This window comes from Rhodnius prolixus, unplaced genomic scaffold (assembly GCF_049639745.1).
Source record: "Rhodnius prolixus isolate KJV_2025 unplaced genomic scaffold, Rpr scaffold_7, whole genome shotgun sequence".
Classification (NCBI taxonomy): Eukaryota; Metazoa; Arthropoda; class Insecta; order Hemiptera; family Reduviidae; genus Rhodnius; species Rhodnius prolixus.
In genome coordinates, this window is record NW_027411582.1 from 1,589,016 (window position 1) to 1,611,805 (window position 22,790).

Genomic DNA, 22,790 nt, shown 5'->3' on the forward strand with positions numbered 1-22,790 from the left:
TTTTGGACAAGCTGCTCGTTCAAAACGAGGGCTTGGATATAGCGGAATGGAGGCTCCTAAATAGGAAAATCGAGCCCAAGGGTCAAACTCTTGTGTTCGAAATATCGGAACAGGCCCTGAGTAGGTTGAAGGGGACTAACTTCGAGGTTTTTCTAGGACTCGAAGTGGTCAGACTCAGGGTAGTTTCGAAGACTTCTACTAGTGCTGCAGCTCATGACCCCCCTGAATCGATGGAGGTTGCTTCAGGTGAACCTCCATCACAGTAGAGGGGCGTCTGCAGCTCTAGTAAAATTCATCAAGGAGGAAGATATCGCCATTGTCCTCATCCAGGAACCCTGGCTGGTACGGGGGCGAATTGCAGGACTTGGCGAAGCGAAAGGTAAGATTTATTATGACCATAACCTTGACAATCCCAGGACATGTATTTTTGTTAGGGAAAACATTACTTCTTTACTGCTAATGGAATTTTGTTTCAGAGACCAGACCGCAATAAAGGTGAAGCTACATGTGGATAAGGAGGCCAGGGAGATTGTCGTGGCCTCGACCTACCTTCCATATGACTCTACAGTCCCTCCCCCATCGGAGGAGATGCAGTATCTGACCAACCGGTGTAGGGAGAGAGGACTGCAACTACTGATTGGGTGTGATGCTAATTCCCATAACGAGGTATGGGGTAGCTCAGGAACCAATCAGAGAGGTAAGTATCTTCTGGACTTCATTAGTGCGAATAATTTGCATGTTATAAATGAGGGAGAAGAACCCACCTTCCACAACTCTATTCGTAGGGAAGTGATCGACCTAACTTTGGGAACTAATTTTGTATCGACCCTTGTTAGGAACTGGCATGTGTCGGGGGTCCCCTCACTTTCGGATCACATGTACATTAGGTTCGACATTGGGTTTGACTGTAAGGAGGTGGTTACTTACAGAAACCCTAGGAGAACAGACTGGGACTCGTTTAGACGGGATCTCAGCGCAAACATTGGTACAGTCAACAATAACTTTAGGACCCGGATGGACATTGATGAAGCTGCTGAGAGACTTCAGGGCGTCATCAAGGAGGCCTTCTGGGAGAATTGTGCGGAGACAGTGATAACATCTAACAGGAAAGTAGGCTGGTGGAATAACCAGCTGAAGGAGCTCCGCAGTAAAGTTAGGAAACTGTTCAATGTAGCTAAAAGAAGGGGTACATGGAAGGAGTACCGTGAGGCCCTAACTTCTTACAACATAGCCATTAGAAAGGCTAAAAGAGATGCTTGGAGGAAGCTCTGTGAAGAGGTAGAGATGACCTCGGAGGGGGCTAGGCTCCATCGCATAATATCAAAAAGTCCAGGGGGTGCCCTGGGTACCATCAGGAACGAGGAAGGGATTTTTACCAAATCGGGGAGAGACACATTGGAGTGTCTCATGAGAACTCATTTTCCCGATTCGAAGGTAATTGAGTCAGGACAGCATGGTGAGGATACTCTGGGACCCGATAGGTGTCGGGGGACCAGGGAAACCTGGGCCGTGGCTAAATACTGCATTACCTACAATAAGGTGGCCTGGGCTGTAAATTATTTTAAGCCCTATAAATCCCCGGGTCCTGATGGCATTTTCCCTGCCCTTTTGCAGCAGGGGAAAGATTTAATTACTCCTATTTTATGCAGGATAATGAGGGCATGCTTGGCACTCAACCATGTCCCTAGGGCATGGAGGCCTGTAAAAATTATCTTTATTCCAAAGCCTGGGAAGAGAACTCATACCCAGGCGAAGGAATTTAGACCAATTAGTCTAACATCGTTCATGTTGAAGGTGCTAGAAAAACTGATTGACATGTATATTAAGGAGGTGGCTTTAAAGCAACGGCCTCTGCATGCCAATCAGCATGCCTACCAAACAGGCAAATCTTGCGAGACAGCCCTCCATTGTCTGGTTAAGGAGTTGGAGGCTTCGGTATTTTGCAAGGAGACAGCTGTGGGCGTGTTTCTGGATATTGAGGGTGCCTTCAGTAACACTACCTACAGTTCAATTGCCTTGGCGATGGATAGACATGGCGTAGAGTCCACTGTTTCAAGATGGATCTGTAACATGCTATCGTCAAGGAGAATCACAGCGACCCTTTTTGGGGAATCGCTGGAGTTAACGACAGTTAGGGGGTGCCCTCAGGGGGGGGTTCTATCCCCGCTCCTTTGGTGTATGGTCGTAGATGAGTTACTTGAGGTGCTAGACCTTCGTGGGTTCTCGGTCCTTGGCTATGCAGATGATATTTCTGTAGTGGTCAGGGGTAGACATGAGACAATCGTGGCTGAACTCATGCAGGAAGCTCTCAAGGTTATAGAAAATTGGTGTAGAAGGGTAGAGCTTTCAGTGAACCCTTCTAAAACTACTCTGGTCCCCTTTACAAGGAGAAGGGATAAGGAGAGCTACAAAAACCTTCGATTTTTTGGTAAAACTCTGGATGTGTCGGGTGAGGTCAAGTATTTGGGCATTGTCCTGGATACCAGACTCACTTGGAAGGCGCAGATTGAGAGAGTTACATTAAGGGCTAAACAGGCCCTTTGTGGAATAACTAGAACCTGTGGGAAGACATGGGGTCTTAGCCCAAAGATGACCCACTGGCTCTATACACGTACAGTCATACCTATCATCACCTACGGTTCAGTGGTGTGGTGGAGGAAGACTGAACAACAGACGGCAATTAAGGCTCTAGCAAGGGTGCAGAGACTGGCCTGTCTGATGATCACGGGGGCCTTTAGTAGCACCCCTACTGCGGCGCTGGAGGTACTTCTGGGGTTGGCTCCGCTTCAATATGTTATTCAGGCGGAGGCAAGGGCCAGTGCGTACAGAATGGCGAGCAATGGGCAATGGAGGCGTATAAGTTCCTGCATTGGCCATATGATTATTTCAGATAAGGTCGACCCTGGGCCGGTTATTGACATGGCAGGGGACAGTATCTGTCCTAAATACAGTTTCGAGACTCCTTTTCAGGTGTGTATTAAACCGAGGACTGAATGGAGGGTAAACTGGACGGATCAGTACCGGAAGGGAGGCATTTGGTTTACCGATGGCTCCAAGATGGACTGTGGGACTGGGTCTGGAGTGTGTGGGGTTAAACCCGAGGTACTCATTGAGAGATCTCTTGGGAGATACGCCACAGTCTTCCAGGCCGAGGTTTTTGCTATTAAAATATGTGCTGAGGAAAACCTGCGGATGGAACCTAGAAATAGGGAGATTCGCATCTTTTCGGACAGCCAGGCTGCACTGAAGGCTCTCGTATCCTTCAGAATCACCTCTTCCCTGGTCTGGGAATGCAGGAAGGCCCTAGAACTACTGGCGCGGCACAACAAAGTTCGGTTGGAATGGGTGCCGGGTCATGTGGGTATTGAAGGGAATGAAAAAGCTGATTATCTGGCCAGGAATGGGGCTAACACTCCTTTCATCGGTCCAGAGCCTGTCCTGGGGATCACCAGGGGTTCGGTTCGCGCGGCTCTCAGAGATTGGATCTGGAGGGAGCACGAAAAGAACTGGGTGATGTGTCCTGGGGTTAAACACAGCAAGACTTTGATGCCTTGGCTGTGTAAGCAAAGATCCAAAGAGACCCTGTGTTTGGGCAGAAATCAGATTACTCTGATTACAGGCCTATTCACGGGGCACGGTAGGTTCAAGAAGCATCTGCGCAAGGTGGGGCTTATCAGCTCGGAGCCGTTGTGCAGATTATGTCAGGAAGAGGAGGAAACGGCCTCTCACCTGTTGTTCGATTGCGTTGCAATCGAAAGTTTGCGCTATGAAACCTTTGGAACGTTGAGGCCGAAGGAGATAGTAGCGCAAAAACAACTAGTAGGGAAAGTCCTTGACCTCTTTAGGAGGGGAGGGTTCGCCTACTAGAACTAAGAAGGGACTGGCACAATAAGTCTTCTGTGGCTGCGGTGCCTTGGGGTATAGGTCCCGTCCCATCTACCATCTAATCTAATCTAAGGTACCTCTATCCCTAATTTCAAAAACCCTAAAAAAGCATTTATTCGATCCCCTCTCCTCACCACACCAAACACCCATCTACCATTCACACTTTTTCCTCTACATTTTCTCTTGCCAAACATACTCTCGTCAATTTCAACAATCTTTCCAACACCACTAATATCCATTCACACCTCTAAAAACTCCGCCAGTCACATCCAGAAGCTCTACTCAATCCCAATTTAAAGCACACATCACTCTGCGTACGCTTTTGAACAAAAAAAACTCAGTCATCAGTAATCCTTTCACACCAAGAACCCTCATGCACACTTCTTTTCACATCATGAGACAAGGTCGAATATATACGGCACTTCCATTCGTACTTATCGATCTCACCATTTCACTTCCACACTTCAGACATACATATCTACTACTAATCAAATCCATACAAAACTTTATAACATTCAAACTAAATTCATGTTTTAAATTAAAAAAAAAAAAAATGGTAAATTTAGAACAATCGTGTTTAATGAAGTTACAAAAAAAAAGGCACCTAAATAAGAGCACGGGACACTGGCGGGAACTAATATTAGATTGAAAAGGAAGCACTGTACAGTAACTGTACTGCGCATGCGCGCTAAAAATAAATGGTTAAGAAATTCAAAAGAAGTAAATATTAAATACAGAAAATTAGCGGGAAGTAGATTTAAAAGTTAATGATGTAACTGTAGCCTACTGCCCATGCACCAAAAACCAACAGGCGACAGGGCGACACCTCCGGACACCTATTCTTGACATTAGGAGTATTTTCAGAAAAATATTCATAGTACAGCGTATTGTACCGCAACCTACTGCTTATACATAAAGGGGCTAAATTAAGACCTCGTACAAGAAATTATGAAGTACAAGAAAGTATGAAGGTTTCTCTTAGGTTACATCAGGGTTGTAAAAATGTTTTTTTTTGTTTTTTTTTATAAAATATTAAATCAGGGGCTAATTTATAATTTAAAACTGTTTTAAATTGTAATTTTTATTATTACTAATAAATAAAATATAATTAATATAACAAAAGTTAAGCCTGGATTGAAAAAATAGGAGAATACTTTATAATAAAAATAATAATACATGATACATGATAATTTAATGATTATAATAATAACAACATAATCTCGGATCAGCGGAGATCTCTGTCCGAATTGGAACTGATCCTTCTTGAGAGGGGAAACGAGATCTCACATACTTAAACGTAAGTGTAATCCAATGTTTGGCCCATCCGTCTTCGGTCAAAGAAGATTTATTTCACGATATTTTAGTTGTCCTCTAGATCTTTTAGAGTACGCTAATCGACTTTTAAGGAATATGTCGTAACAGGAACATTAATTGTACATAATTATTGTCTCATATTATTATTATTTATAAAGAAAAGACAAAACAATCAAATCTTAACAACTATTGGTGTTAAAATCATAAAATTAATTAGAAATTCTAGTAAATTGATAAATAAATAAATGTTTTAGGTAATGTAATAAACTATAATTCTATTACACATTGGACTGAATTCACACGGTGCACCATTGATTCATATGATCGGAGTGTAAATTGGACATTGTGTTAAAGGGCGACAAGGGCAGATTAGGTGGTTGAATATCCAGCAAGGTGACCATACTAGACAAGTTTTAATAGAGAGCTGGAAATCGATTAATTCAGCTATACTGCTATAGATACATCAGCTTGCAGTTTGAATTAAAGATATTTGAAGCTCTATCAAGTAGATGATGATTGATGCTAAATTTATGAAGCTAAGTGCACATATTCAGCGTAAAGGGCAACTTATATTGCAATTTCGTATGCACAATTATTCAAGCAAAATGTCTCACAGGTTTTTCTGAATACGAATACTCTTCAGAAATGTGCAATGATTTGTAGTCACACGTCAAAATTCATTCTTCCAAAAAGCCATATGAATGTAGTGAATGCGATTACAGTTGTACACGGCGCTGATCATCTAAAAACATATACAATATAGTGGCAAGCCGTATAAATGCAGTGAATGTGATTACAGTTCCCTAAATGCTAGTAGTTTAAAAACATATATCAGGATACATTCTGGGAGTAACGCACTATAAATTAAGTGAATGTGGAAATTGTTAATACAGTAGCTGGGAATTTGAAAAGACACATGAGCATACATACATATTCGCAAGGCATATCGATCTAGTAAAAGTAATTACTAGATTATTACGAGCTGTATCTTTGAAAAGTCGTTGGTGTTTACTCAGTGCAAAAGTATTGAATGCAAATATAAATATCTAGCTTTTGGTTCATTGACGCGACAAACTAATATTGACGTCCGATCTCCATAAATAGACTCCGCCATCCAGTTCCGTCCTGCGTTCAATGTAATATTTGTTTAACTTCACTTCACTTCTGTTGGAAGTAGCGACCATCTTGAGGGAATTCAACTTTATGTCTAGTACAACTGTCTTTAAGTAACTTATTTCATTTTTTCGATTCTCTTCAGTTTGTACTCCCTGAAAAAAGATTTCCTATCTCAAAATTGCTACAAGTACTTTCTATTTTGGAACAAATCGTTTTATTAAACATTACTAAGTTAATAAGTCCAGTGAGTTCTATGTTCATGAAATTATCCTACTAAATACCATTGGAGTCATTATTAATTTTTGATAATTGAAAGTGGATTATTAACTAAGATAATTTAACATATATAATCAATTGCCCATTCTATTTGAAGCTCACAAAAATTGCAGAGTTATCCATATTTTCAAAAATTAAAAGTTAAAAAAAAATATGACTTGAAATTGTTTTTCGATTTCATTTATTAGAAGTTATGAAGGAGAAATATCAATAAAGCAGTGAGCTCCAAGTAGTAGAATGGGTGCTGCTGTCTGGCGAAAAGTAGACTAACTACATAGATAACCGTATCAAAAGGCACTACTTGGGAGTTCAGTGTTTTTCTGTCCCTGATCGGTGAGAGACATATCGGTGCCAATAATATAATAGTACAGTTCAATTTATTATATATTTTATACTTTGTGCGAAATAATTTGTCTAGAGAGTGCATCATTCTTAGAAATATTAACGAATTTAGTTTTTATTATAAATTTCCCAAGAAATTATTGTTAACATTTCATTCATCACCCTCAGTATTGTCGTTTCGTTTTTCTTATTTTTTTCGTTCATCAACCATTTCTGTTTGCTTTAACATGTTATAGTGTGAAATGTAGTTGCTTTAATGTTCAAGAATGTTATAGTTTTATTGGAGTCATTTAATGTATGGTAAGTTACTTTGATACAATCCATTTATCACTCCTGATTAATTCTTATTTAATGGATTAAAAAAAAAATACGAATAAGCAAAAACTGGACAATTTATCTTCTTCCTTTGACTTTTTTAATGGAATGTCAAAAAATTTTTTTGCTAGTTTCTACCTTATATTTCATCTAGTTCGCCTATTTTCTTTGTTAATATTATCGAAAGAATAGATAATAGAGATTTATTGCAAGAATTACTTTATGATCAATGTTTCACTTAATAGATAATTCATTTTCATAATAAATCTAATCAGTATGTTGCATGAGAAAACTTAGTCATATAATTTGTTAGATATATTCCTTACTTTTAGTGATCACAGAGGATTTTTTATTTATTTTTGTTTTGTTAAGTTTGTTTCCTTTTGATTTAACTTGAAACTTTTTAAATAATTTGCTGGTGGGATTTAAAATTATAAATATATTAATATTAGTTATTCGTGCGCAAGTTTTAATACTCATTATTTATTACTGAAGACTGTCTTCGATTATCCTTAACTTAGGGTTAAATTATGAGATTATAAATTGTGATTATTATCATCCAAAAACCATTGGTGAAGACTTAGGGAAGACATTACTGTTCGGATATAATTATAAAAATTATTGAAAAGTTTGTGATCTAAGCGAAAAATCAATGATTTCTTTTTTGTACAACCGAATGTAACTGCAATGAATTTCAATATAATACTGGAAGAGTTATGAAATTTCTTTTTACCAGATTTTGAAGCTGCCCTTGTATGCCCAACACATCTCTTAACTGTTCACCGTGTAAATGTAGATATGCTATTTATTTGCTGAAATGGACTAAAATCGTAATTATTGGCTACAGCTGATACATATTGAATGGAACATTCTATTGTTTCCTGTGGGTTTTCTTCTTAAAATCTTTGGGTCTCTTTCCCTCACGCACATTCATACTTCTCTTAAGAGGAAAACGGGATACTGGTGTAAGTTCACACTGAACAGTTCTATTTTGAATTTTGTTTACAAGACACAAAGCATTGCTAGAAACTTGCTAGAATTCAAAAGAAGGGAATGAGTTCAATTGAAAATTTGGCAAGTAGCCATTCTAGGGTGGTTATTATGCCGTTAATGTGGAAGATTTAAGCCATTTTTTTATTAGATTATTCTTAATCGTCACAATGGGCAGCTATCTTCTTTATACAATACATTTTATTTTTCTACTACTAAGAGAAAGGATCGCGTTGGAGGCAAATTTTTCCATTTCAAGTTTTCTCTGAAAATATTTGTTTTAAGGGTCTCATGAATTCAGTAAAATGGTTTAGGGTAGTAGAAAATTCTAAAACAGTTCTTTTTCAACTTGGGTTTTAATTTTTTTCGATACTTACGTTTTTAAGTTTTTGATCGAAATAGGTAAATCAGAAAATGAATGAACTGATGGGATTTTACAGTGTTTTCGATTAGCTCAAAAATGGCTGCAACTGTGCACTTTATCCTTCATATTCTATACACTCATATAAAGGCTTTTCACATTTTTCTGGAACATTTCCCTGAAGAACTCCATTTTAGGAAGGTTCTTCTGTGTCAAGCTCTATATCTGATCAAGTACAGACAACCTATATAATATTAAAATCAGTGATGGAATTTCGAATTTGAGAAAAATTGGTTATCTGTAAATACGATTTTTTGAAGACCAACTGCTTATATTACAATTTGCCAATTTTATTTGAGAAAAAGTTTGCACAAAATTTACACAATTGGTTTACTGGGCGACTTCAAGTTTAAAAGTTTGTACGAGAATGTACTCGTAGAATGTACTCTCTTGATATACTGACTGGCTACAAGCATTTGGATTTTCTAGGTTTTCCCCATCGGAAAAGTCCCAGTATTACACCTATTCCGACCAACCATTTTTATTTTTATTATGTTAGAATACTTTTATGATTTCGAGAGCATTGTAAGAAAACATTTCCTAATAATATAAAAGGAACCGAATAAGTGTACTAAATTATTGGTTTCCCCATGCGTCAGTTTCACTGTGCACATTGATGGCCGTCATTAATCAATAATAATTTCGGTGAGTAAGGAAACGTCCTGTGAATATTTCAGGCAAGTTTCAGTCTTTAATGGGAAGTCGTTAAAAATTAATTACGAAACTTGAATCATGATCACAGATGGTCTTTCTTACATGAGAAAAGAGAAAAGAAATATTGAAGAGATGAAATTTATAATAATTGTTAAGCTAGAAGACTGCTAAGGAGACCTATTAATCATAATGAGGTTGTTCTGTGTAATGGGACAGACAAACATTACTGGACCCAACGGTTGTGGACTCGATTTTATTAGATTGATAGTCTCTTCGTCTGACATCTCAATCGATGCTGTTCCTCGGTCTCCCCGTCTGTAGCTTTAGCCTGCACAACTTTAGTGCTTTATTCTACTTATAATGTTGAAGCTCGTTTATTTCTAATATTTTTTTTTTTCCAAAAAATGGTCGGTCATGGGGTGTTTGCAATTTTTTGCTTCCCTTAAATCTCTCGTCCTGATCAGTTCAGCATTCTGTTCTACTCACTAATTAATAGCAAATAATTGCATTGATGTATCTTCATGTTTGATTAGCTTTTAGAAAATGGTCTGCAGTCAATACAACAGGATATTTTCTGATTCGCACCCGGGGACCCGACCGTATCCCACCGATCAAAATTTGTCTACCTGAAGAAATACTTTGTAGAATGTATTTTCCACTTTTTTGAAATTTATTCATTAAACTTGATGTACACCTCACATACAACTTATGTTGGTCTGCAAAGTTTATTTAATACATTTTCCCAGCAAAATTCTTATGACACTTTTTTAAAAAGAAGTACCTACTATTCAATTAAAAAAGTACTGTATACAATGTTCTGGCCTGTGCCTTATATATATTATAGAGTTAAATGAGTTGCTAAAGTTTCTTCAACCATCATGTTCAAAACTTTGTAGACACATTATACTCATATTGATTTACCAATTTTATTTTAAAAAAATCTATTAATGAGTCTTCTGGAAGATGGGCGAAGGTAGGATTCCCACCTGTAAAATGTTCTGTCTTGTACATGATAAGAGAGCCTGGAATATTTTGCTAAAAACATTCCAATCTGGAAGTCATCACTTAACGGACAGGATGTCTTAAATTTCTTGGATTTTTTGACGTGAATACGTCTTTAAATTTGCTATCATATGGAGGCAATCCAAAAAACCATGATGATAACAAAATCGGGGAATACAGTTTGGCATTATAGTTTCGAATCTATCGTCTACATCCAAAATTAAATTAGACTACTGGATAGCTAAATGATCAAAGAATTCATTACGATAAGCGAGGACTGTGACGCATCGCGCGCGCGGTGGAGGGATAAATGCCGCCATTTTGAGATCATTTTGCTGCGTATCGAGATTTGCAAATGGTATAACTTTTGACTCGGAGAAGCTACGATGTTCGTTTAAGTTTTAATCGTCAGCTGTCGTCACAATCTACTGATTGCATATAAAACATTAATGTAAAATAGTGACAGTGAATATAATTAGGTGTTAGAATAAAAAAATATTACCCAAAAATATATAATGTCGGCCTATACCCGTCGAAAAGCCAAAACCAAATACAGAGATCGTATACGGTTGGAAAGGGCTTCTCAAGAACAATCGAATGGCAATAATAAAACACCATATGACCGAGTCAAGCTGTGCCGGGAACGTAAAAGATTGGATGCGGCCGAGCGGATCAACGCGACGGTGTCAGTACATTGCAGCTGGGGCGGTTGAAATAATGCAAGTGGATGATGAAATCGCTTCTACATCGACAACGGACTGTACAGGCATAGATTGTGTTCGATCGTCGATTTGTTTCCTTGATTTCACCCTAAATACCTTAATAAAAATATTTTATATAAAAATTATAACCCGTTACGCAAACGTATTCACGTACAACACACGGCCGTGTCCATGACACAGCCACACGTTATTATTTTTTTCAAAAATGGCCCCTTCCAAGGCTTCGTATAATCCATAAATTCTATTTGAAAAATAATCTTGGAGAATTCCTTTTAGGGGATTTTGAAAAGGGAAGAATTAAGTATCATAAACATTCAGAGTTTTTAAAAAAATAATGTGTAATTCAGATCTTCAAGATTTGTGTGTAGTAAGAGAGATTCATTTGTGGGTTTTTACACTGAATCGTTTTTGGAACAGATCTCTTGATTTTTTGATACTGATTTATTTATGTTTTTTTAAAAAAAACTGTTACTACATTTACACTAAGCACAAAAATAATTTTTCTCGTTTTTAAGGGACGTTCAGAAGTCGTATTTCCGGTGAGAAATCGATTATCAAAAATTTTCTTCTCGCTGCTAGAAAATAGTAATTGAATTAAATGTGTTAATTTGGTCCCATTTCGCCCAAATATATGCGCGGAAAAACAATTAGGTCAGCAGGAAGTGAGTTCAATTAAGGCGGTGTAATTTTCCACTGCCACCCCAACCTTTGGCCAAAAGAAAAAAGAGTTAAAAGAGTTTCCGCTCCAATTCAACAGGCCGACAGACATTTCAAGGGACAAAGTATTGTTCCAATGGTGCCACAAATTTTCACCACCAATACTATAAAGGTTGCCTTCGGTGCAATCTTTCTCTCGCTACAGTAATAATCAAGTATTCTTGAAAATTAGAATTTATATATCAAAGATAGTTCAATATTTCTTCACATATGTTCACTACAATAAAATGATGTTATTGAAGGAAGTGTGACGTTATAGCTCCCCCCCCCCTCGGAACTCATTAAAATAATATTACCTGAAAAAAAAATTGCCCAACTTGGTTCTGTATGACCTCATAGAAAAAGCGTGAGTACATTTGCACTTTTGGTGGATTGATATTCTACCAACTCGAAAATTTCGGTTGGTTATTGCTTTAAAATAAATATTTTAAAGGTGTCAGAACCGCACAATTTACTGGATACGGCACTCTATGGTAGTGAAGAGCTTTCGCCTCTCTTATAATCCCGCCTAGATGATTTTCTGAAAAAAATCGTTTCGACTAAACTTTGTGTTTAAACTATAAGATCGACTAAACTGTATGATCGACTAAACTATATGATCGACCAAACTATATGATCGACTAAACTTTATGTTCAAACTATATGATCGACTAAACTGTATTATCGACTAAACTATATGATTGACTAAACTTTACGTATAAACTCTATAATCGACTAAACTGTATGATCGACTAAACTTTATGTACAAACTATATGATCGACTAAACTTTATGTACAAACTATATGATCGACTAAACTTTATGTATAAACTATATGATCGACTAAACTATATGATCGATATGATGCTACGAGGGGGTACCCAAAAAAAAACGGAATTATTTTTTAAAAGCTATTTATTTACAAATTTTTTACAGAACAACCTTATCCCCTTCAAAATACTCTCCATTACAACTAATACATTTGTCCCACCGGTGCTTCCACTGTTCGAAACATTTTTTGTAGTCATCTTTAGAAATGGCTGACAGCTCCTTCTTCGTTTTTTTCTTGACCTCTTCAATGTTGTCAAATCGGTGACCTTTCATGCCCTTTTTCATGCGTGGAAATAAGAAAAAGTCGCACGGAGCCAGGTCAGGCGAGTAAGGTGCGTGGGGCAGCGGAACCATGCCATTTTTAGCCAAAAACTGTGTAACAGAGATGGCTGTGTGTGCAGGTGCATTGTCGTGGTGGAAGAACCAGTCTCCTGTTTGCGTTAAAATTCGCTGAACCGAGCTCCAAGATAACCCACTACTCTCTGACAGTTGATCAATTGTCTGTCGACGGTCTGTGAACACCAGCTCTCGAATTTTTTCAACATTTTCGTCGATTCGGGCAGTTGATGGACGTCCAGAACGAGGTTTGTCATCAATCGACATGTCGCCATTTTTAAACCGAGTAAACCACTCGTATACTTGAGTTTTTCCCATAGCGTCATCTTTGTAAGCTGTTTTCAACATTAAAACACTTTCAGCAGCATTTTTGCCGAGTAGAAAACAAAATTTCAGAGCTGCACGTTGTTCACTTAAACTTGCCATCATAAAAAACGAAAAAAGAACAAAACAGCGCTGGTAAAAACAATCACTGCAGATGTACAGAATAAGCCAGGCAGACAACACAGACAGGACTGAACTGGCAAGGAATTGCGCTATACACGTCTAGCGGCAGAAATGCGTACTACATAAGCTCCATGCGCGGCAACGCAATTCCGGTTATTTTTGGGTACCCCCTCGTATGTGAAGCTATATGATTTAGATGTATAGAATTTATAGGAAATAGATGAAACCATTTTCAAAATAATCGCGGAAAACTCTAAAATCTAATCATTTTATCTTTTTTTAATTTTTAAAGTGTGCCACTTTCACATCACCGATTTTAATTAAAGTGGCACTTTATGTACTTTTATAAACAAAAAAATACGTAACATAAAATCATATTCTAAGCTTGGCGTAAGTCGTTTGCTAGAGTTCAACATTTTGTACTCTAGACTTTTTTTTTTTTTTTTTGCTGTGGCTCTTTTGAGGTTATATTTTGAAGTAGGTTACACAATTTTCGAATAACCTATTTTCTCCAAATTATGAATTGCTGCTACATATTCTTATTAATAATAATTTTATTATTTAAACTGTTAAGTAAATGTACCGTAACAGTTGAGTTCAGCCTGGCATACTTTATTATTATCATTTATTTGGATTAAATTGCAATCAATCAATCAATCGTAGATTAGGAAATATTATCAAAAGGGAACATTACTTAAATAAATCAAAAGAAACAATTGGACCGTTTTCTAGTTTTTAGCAAAATAACTAAACTAATCGCTTTTTTGGAAATTTCTTAATTTTAGATGATCTTAGAAATGTTTACCATTGGTGGTCACTTCGATTAATAACCTGATTAATGTCGGTATAACACTTAGGAGGCAACACTAATCTTCTATCTCCAAAGAGATACCTTAAATCGGATTTTCCTCGAAAAATGTTTAAAAAAAAAATGACTGGTCTACCATAACATATTCATTTCAGCAAGTTTGGAAGAAAGTGGGCGGTGCTATGTGGTGAGAAAATCACCACAAAGTGGAAAATAAAATGAATTTAGTAAACAGTCTTCCGGCTGTTCGTTTTTGTCCAAAAAGCTGTTGATCAAGACACAAACATACCAATTTTTAACCAGGGGGATCTCAAGGTATGTATTCCTTGTTTTTATGGGAGTGAAGATGACGGAGCCACAACTGCATGTAAAGACAATATTAATGCAGTCCACCTACTTCCCTCTTTGATAAATTCCAGCGGAGTGCGCTGGTTTTGGTTCAGCCTATTTGTGTTATTAGGAGTATTAAATTCCAATGTGCAGCAGATATAGGACAGAACCTGGATGACCTATAAAACTGAAAGGAATCAAATAGTAAGGGCCCTTCTTACTTACATAAATTCCCAGAGGATCTCTTTGCTCACTTGATCGCATCAAATACAACCATTCAACAACCGCCTGCCTATTTAGGAGGCGGAGATAGAATGTCTTATTTGTAGAAGAGGGTGTGGGTGTTGGCGGGTGGGTTAGCGCTGGGTTGCTTCCTGAATACCATCTATCGACTCTAACAGTTTAGTACAAATTGACCGACTTTCTTTCCTCTTAAGAGCTGAACAACTCAGCAACTTTATTTATTGATGAGCTTCTCCAAGTGCTCTACTCTCGTGTTCATTTTTTGTTTTACTGCTAGAAAGAGAAACTATGTCAATTGTATATAATTTTTAAAACGGAGATATATATCGGAAATGACTTAAATTTGAGTTTGAATGCAAAATATCTTTCTAACGAATGGTGTTGTGCTTTCACGATGTATCTTAACTAGTTCTGTCCAGTTTAATTTACTTTCTAGAATGCTCCTTAGAACGTCACCAATTCGCTAATCTGTAAAGGAAGTCCTAGGAGTGTTAATTCTATTTTACTTTCCTTTTAATAGAAAACAATCTCTGTCTCCCTCTCTTAGATTGATACAAAAGTCCACTTCCAAAAAGGTACAATATGCTGCCGGTAGCATTAAATCTGGAATCACGATCGGGCATCACACTACCAATAGCATTCGCTATGGGGGAATTAAAAGTAAAAATCCGAAGATGACTGAAAATAATTTGGTGAGAATCTGCAAGAATTTCTAAAACTTGGCAGTTTTCTCGAAAATCAAGCAGATATTTTCTTTCTATAAAGGACTAACACTTATTAGTTTATCTTTTACCCATTATTTTAGATTTATTTATTTCTATATGATCTCATTTAGATAGACAATAAACTTTAAAACGCCTTTTATAAACTATATTTGAAATATTCTTCAGTTGAGGCTGCAACAGATTCAGGTTTCAGGATTGGATAGAAATTAGTACTTGAATGTTTATTAGTATCCTTAGATTGTAGGAGCGACACCAAAAGCTGCAATGAAACCGTTACTCATTATAGTTAGTTTTTCAGCACGTCGACAACTTCGCCTGACATTACAAAACCACTTTTTTGCCGCGATGGTGCCTTCCTGTGACGTCCATTATAGCTTCCTTCGGGAATTACGATGAAGCATAGCAAATTTATCCCCTCCTCTTCCCTGTAGATATTGAATCTAGTCGATGGGATGGAAGGGAGTTGACAGTGAGGTTGGCACAATATTCTTTACACCAGTTATTCTTGGATTACATCATTTTAGCTCTCTTTGTATTCACTTCAAATTTGCTACTGTTTCTTATTTCTATTTTACAAAGAAATGTTTTAAGTTCCGCCACCGATGTTACGTATTATCCGCCCTTTCTGGGCCAACAGTTCTTCCTTCCTCAATATCCCCATCAGGTGAAGATACAAGAATTCAGTGTTTTTTTTAACACAACCTGGCTATCCTGAGAAAGTGCAACCTTACACCTTTTGAACTTCAACCGTAGAGCACAATATTGCATTCACTTAGAGAATCACTAAAAGATCTCCAGTTACAATAGATTGTAGATACAGAATTGGTATCTGATAAAGTTTTTTTTGCAAGTGACTATAAGATAAGATACACGCCCCATTTGGAAGCAAGATTAGCTGGTCCTCCATAGAAGGCACCTTACAAGAAGTATTTTACAAGGCTCTTACAAAAGAATAACTTGCACAAGTCTTTTCATAAGCACCCCTGTAATTGAAGTGGCTATTTTTAAAATTTGTATTTCGTTAAATATTAAAACCAAAAATATATGTAAGCGGAACTTAGTTTTTCAAATTTTAAATCGGGATATTAATGCCTAAACCCGGAATGTAAATTTAATACCCTTATATTAACACACCCATAGAAAAAATAATAATTACATTAATAATGTATTTAATAATATTTTATCAATATTGCAGATGTGGACACCAGTCACTCCAAAAAATGACAATACCGCCAAAACACCAAGTGCTCGTTCTAAACACAGTGTAACCTTGTGCGGAGGTTATCTATATCTACTGGCCGGTAGAAATGGTAACATACCGCTCAAAGATCTCTGGAGATATTCACTAAGTAAGTATTCTCAGTATTTACTCTAAACCATGGTTTAGTACAATTTGATTAAGTAATGATTTTGGTTTTATTACTAAAAGTCTATAACCTGGTGTACTACTGTACGTCTAGATAGTCAATACTTTGGATTAACCCGTGACAAGTAGACCTATTATAACCCGTTTGCGTGTCCTATACTGAATTCTACTAAATGTAATATACAGAGAGACGTCATATTCAGGTAGTGCTAGTTGTTTGATTGTCGTGCTCACTAAAAAAGAAAACTATTTCCCACCGAAATATTTCTGCCTTTCATCAGCTGATTTATTCCAACCTTTATTCGAAAGTAAAATACTATTTTTATTTACAACTATTTAACAAAAGAAATCATTGCATTCGTGTTAAAATTTACTTCAGTTTTATACTTGAAAAAACTCGAAACTTATTGGTTAGCAGTTTTGATTCCAATGTTTTGGATTTAAGTTTTTTTTGTTCGAAATACATTAAGCAAAAACAAATGTAATAAAGCGATTTATTTATTTTGTACGATTTTGAAGGAAGTTCAACCATTTTTATTAAATGTCACGGCTATTTATTCATTACTTATATAGTGTAAATATTGTAATAAAACATTTTACTGTATTTACTTCGACTTTGAAATACACTGTCTTATTTTTAGTTATAACTTCTTCGATTTATTATGACTGATCTTCAGTGTGTGAATTCGAGTTTTGAGATCTCCGAATCAGATTTTTTTCGAAGATAGACTTAACAAACTTTCTTTACATGTTGAACAATTTTTACATTGAGCTCGGCGTCAATATATACTCGTCTTTCTCTTCAAAAACTTGAAGGGTTGTTATGAAATTTTTACTTAACTTAGAACTTAATTTTATTCTTTCTGTCTTCTTCGACTGCTGCGGAATAACTCAATACTTCTTGGAATGTTCAGCTTATATTTCTGTGGCTTGGTGCAAGAAGTGCCAATGTCAAAAAAAGGATTACGAGTGTACGTCCTCTTTGGTTTACCTAGAGGTGGGGAAATATTGATGCTAAATTTTGACATTGGCACTAGTAAGTTTTAGTAACTCAGTTACTACTTTGAAATTGACTTCGGCACTCCTTGCAAGAAACATTTGGATGGTTAATATATCAAAACAGATTTTTTTTACTCATTTTTACCAAAATCTGACATTGACACTTCTTGCACCAAGCCACAGATTTATATACTGCTGTTATATTGTCGGCTAGATTTTTTTTTTTTTTACAGTTGTACGATAATACCGACATACTTGTCTTATTTATATTCATTCCCAGTAGTAGCTTGCTGTGATCTAGAAATCTTCAAAGAATCCAGGACTAACTCAGGATTTAAGTTGATGCACAAAGCAAATGTTGATTCATTCCAATACGAATGGAGCCATCCAGCATCCCTTTAATACCTGCATAATTTATTGGACAAAACTTGAGGATATGTCTTTAATCCCCCCAATATATTTATCACATTCTTGCCATTGTTTCTAGATGAAGGAGTATGGGAGCTATTAGAACCGGATGGTGACAGACCTCCAAGTTTACAAGAACATTCAGCGGTCGCTTACAAGGAGTCTATTTATGTTTTCGGAGGCGAGGTGGGCTTTTCAGCGTGCAATGAAGCGCCACTCTGGGTGTACAATGTTAAGGTAACTCCTATCAGTGTACTTTATTTTTTAAAGTTACAGTTAGATTTGTGCTTGAAGAGAAGGGATGATTTCAAGAGTAAAAGTCCCCTCCCAAGATGATTGGATATAGAACAAACAGTTTGTGATTGTACAAACGGACTGTGATGACACTAAGTGAAATCAATTTCCTGATTGGAGGTCTGACCCCTCCTTACAGGCTCGGAACCCCTCATGTTTAAATCTCTTTCTTGGTCTAGACAACTAACAACCTTGTTTTGTAGACAGGACGGAAACTGTGCACACATATGCCTTGTTTTAGAAACCTGAGGCTGACAACAAATTGGTCCACTTTTAGAATCATCTTTACTTTGAAGGAAAATCGTATCTCCAATTTAATTGGTCAGTAAATGTTATTGCTTTACTTTAAATGCAACCATCTTCAGTCATTGTAAAACAAGAGATTTTTTTAGACAAAATTCTGATTCAATCAAGAAGTGGGGGCGATAATTATTACTCGTACTTTCTCATAATGTTAGTAAGGAAAAGTATTGCAATCGTGCAGATTTCTGATTTTAAATGATTTTGGGAAATTGTGGAAAAATCTAAACGTGTGCATTTGGTCAGCGTAAATAAACGATGGAAAAGTCTCAAGGAGTTCGAATTCTGAGTTTGATTTAAATGCCCCTGTAGGCTTAAATGCGACAATATGGTACTGGACAGTTTTAGCAAATGGTTAGCCTTTGATGCAGTTCGTGAATTTTTTTTTATCTACGCCACCCGTAAGTCACGGCAGTTCCGCCATCCGACGTCGGGCCTCCCAGTACACAAATGCTTTTTTTTTTTGTAGATATCATCCGATAAAGTAATACCTCTTAGGTTCTCGATAGGTGTTCGGAGGACATGTCCTCTCTTCCACACAAAGTGCAGGTCGGATCCGCCGCCAACCCAATGCGATATAGGTGGGGCTGTAAATAAACATGACCCGTGAGCAGTCTGAAGCAGGCCACGCCGTCCCTTCTTGTCAGATTAGGTGGAACTCGTCCACTTGGTTCGACCAATACTTGCCACCGTTTTCCACCCGCTTTTGCTTTTTGTCTGCACTTCACTTCTGATCGAAGACAGGCAGCAGTTCTCCTTTTAAATGCGTGCATAGAGATTGGTTGCTCAGGTTGATCCATCTGCGCACCTCTTTTTGCCAATTCATCGGCCCTCTCGTTGCCAAGCAGCCCACAGTGCCCTGGAATCCATTGGAGCGTGAATATTCGGACTCTGTTTATTCCGTAGCGTGTGCCATTTAAAATAATGTGTCGGAAAAAAACGATATTGTGACGAAAACAGATGGCCATACAAACCAGTAAAAAACAGTTGCCCCTTTTTTCAAAGTATGTACAATGTGTAGTTATAGATTTGCGAGGAAACTACGATTTCTTTGAACATTTTATTACACTGAACCATCTATAAACTATAAAATAATATTATAACTATATTTTAGTGCAAATCCAAGTTTCGCGAGAAATTAATTACGCAAAAAGTAGTAAGAGAAATTCAGCAATAAATTTTATTATTTTTTGGCTTTCATTTAATAGAGCACCCAATATGTTGGGGCTGAGAAAGTTTGGCAGGGAAGTGTAAGCACGTAGATGCTTAATTATTCAGAAGGCATGTTCCGAGCAGAGTATTGCTACTTTATTTACGGACCTCCTTTATGGCCGGCAAGCAGACTCCTTACATGCCAGCCGAAGGCTACCCAGGGCTAATTTAGAAAGGAGGTTATGGCTCGCTCACTTGGCAAAACTAGGCCATCTTCTGTTTTATATATATATATATATATATATATATATATATATATATATTTTTGGTAGAAATGGTACTCGTAGTATTTGCGGACCATGCTTCAACTGAGAAAACTATCTACATAGATCTGTATTATTTATTTTCACATCCATCTTTGCAAACAGGGTACGGCAGAGGGCTGTGACTTATCTGGGGGTGGTTGTAAAAATTCTAGGGTAATGCATGCTGATATTTTACATGTAACCCATTTCAGTGGCCATTGTACGGACGATTAAACAAAAAAGATATTTTTTTATTCAACGATATCGAATTTCTTTGTAGATACGTCATTAAAAGTGTCCTCGTTCTAACAGGTAGCCCTGTACCGAATTATCGTATGCCCAAATCTGTGCTGCGTAATCAGCCCCGATTTGCTTGAAACTGTGCAAACGAAAACCCCAATATTCATTGGGTGGCTTCTGAAATGGTAACAAACTCATCGTAACCTTGAAAGCGCTCATCCCAAGATCATCACCTTCACCTCCAGAACCCTATACATTACGGCATTAATTTGTAAAATCGTACATAAACCGACATAATAGCAATGATTAGACTGACTAAATAGCAAAGAATCAGCCATAAAATTGTTTGAAAATTAAAGCTAAATGGACGCCTGACTAGTTGGGTGCAGCAAAACTGACAAGCATCAATTGAGACATTTCTATCCTCGGGTTACTCTGCCATCTGAAGCTCCCTTTTATTACGCAAACATTCCTTTGCTTAAGAAAAAAGATTCTAATAGGGCGGCACTTAAGGCCTACCCACTGCAACCCCTTTGGATCTATTGTGGCTCCCCCAACTTTAGAGCTCGCCCGTTTAGTCAGACTCTAATTCTGGAGAACGACTCCACAGGTAAAGCACTTTAGGCCTCGGTTTTTTCCTCCACGAAAAATAACATCCTTACAAGCCATATGCAAGCCCCTCACACAGACACAACACATGCAGAGTGCCGTTTCCTCCTCCTCTTCCTGACAGAACCTACAAAAGGCTATCATCTGTGCCAGGCCCCCATGCGATGCATGTGTTTTCTGCAGCCTGCAGTGGCCACAGTTAATAGGCCTACAATTATCCTTATAGCCCCACGCGGGCCTTGACGGATTAATTGTACTGCAGTCAGCCTTGGCCGAATAGCCCCGTTATGAACTCCTTCAAGCTACCACTCCTGAGACCCTAGTCTGCACCCATAGTTTAATGGCCGCAGTCTTAAGACACTCCAAAATAGGGCTCCGGGCATTCCTTTGTTTAAAGCTTCAGCCATACAAAACCCTCGCCACTTTAACAGAGACTCTTACATCTTCTAATATCCTTAATTATCCTCCATCACCAGCCCAGTGACTTCGTATTTTCCTAATTAGAACTTGGTGGTAGAAAGTGCTGCCAACGGGTAGTGTCGATCCTTCTACATCAGAATTGTTTTTCGATCATATCTGGCCCATTAATTACTTACTAACTAAATTTGTAGCAAATCATTGAACCTTAATAATAATTAAGAAAATCGATATAGTTAAACACCCAACTCTTAACGAATAAGTGAGAGTTCCAAATCGATTAAAAAATTTCAATAGGTTACATTGGGAGGTATTTGGACGGTGAATGTCTCCAAGGAGTGATCATCTAGCCGAGAGTCTGATGATTCTAATGAAGGAAATATATTAGGTATTTAGCCAGCCTGTATTAGACGTAACGCCAGGAACACATAGCCTGGCCGCTCGGCGTGTGCGGAGCCTAGCCTTGTTTAGCCCACCTATCTCACAGTGAGATTCTGTGCTGCAGATCTGGAGAGGGTTACCACGGCAACCTACTACCCATCTAGGAAACATCTCCACAGTACCAAGTTTCACCATTGATTGCTACACCCCCCTTTTAATATATCGCCCGCCCCTTTACACACACACAACAATCTTGTTTTTTGGTTGTAGTTATTACTTTCTATTGGCGCTACATGTGTGACACCCTCGCTGCTGCTCTTGTACAATACACTCTCAGAACTCTGTATCATCTGGTACTTTAGCGTCTTTCTGATACTGTGATAAAGGAGATCCCTTTCCATTTGGATTTAGCACTTCTACAGCTTTTTTTGTTTTTTGCTTCCAATAGACTTTTGTACATACCCTCCATGTTTTTTAGCTTACAAAAATTTCTCAACAAACTTAGAGTACGTTGATCTTCATTCCGATTTACAATATTGTGAAAATACAGTGCTATTGAATGTCATTCCTGGAGGTAACGATAATAACGGTAACCGCAGGTGCGTGGATGGAAAAAAAATTCATATTCATTGAAAAACATAAATCCTAAAATGATGTCCACCTATATCTTACTTCGTTTCTTACTCTTATTTGTTTTTAAAGAAATGTCAAAAATTTGAAGAAAGTTTCATGAGATCAATTTTTCAAATTATGTCTAAGCTTTCCTGGGTATTTTGTTTTCCAGATATCTTGTTCTGTCTCAAGAGTTATTTATTTATTTTAAATACGTTTTCCATTGAATGAATTACAAAAACTTTTATTACTTAT

The 22,790-nt window shown here is 37.4% G+C and overlaps 1 protein-coding gene and 1 long non-coding RNA gene across 3 annotated transcripts in view; one reads left to right on the forward strand and one right to left on the reverse strand.

Annotated features, from left to right (window-relative positions):
• Positions 1 to 5,018: 5,018 nt before the first annotated feature.
• On the reverse strand, positions 5,019 to 8,096 carry LOC141446686 (uncharacterized). The gene is made up of 3 exons (XR_012453821.1): positions 7,982 to 8,096; positions 6,130 to 6,467; positions 5,019 to 5,941 (listed from the first exon to the last, which is right to left on the reverse strand). It is a non-coding gene; the product is annotated as an uncharacterized lncRNA (long non-coding RNA).
• The window catches only part of LOC141446681 (uncharacterized), a 29,410-nt gene continuing 13,380 nt past the window's right edge, over positions 6,761 to 22,790 (forward strand). Inside the window, exons 1-3 of one of the 2 annotated variants that reach the window (XM_074113331.1) lie at positions 6,761 to 7,233; positions 16,648 to 16,801; positions 18,305 to 18,462. In XM_074113331.1, coding sequence (XP_073969432.1) covers positions 7,231 to 7,233; positions 16,648 to 16,801; positions 18,305 to 18,462 — 315 coding nt within the window. In that variant the 5' untranslated portion in view covers positions 6,761 to 7,230. The remainder of the gene's footprint in view (positions 7,234 to 16,647; positions 16,802 to 18,304; positions 18,463 to 22,790) is intronic. The other variant, XM_074113333.1, reaches the window with a different exon arrangement.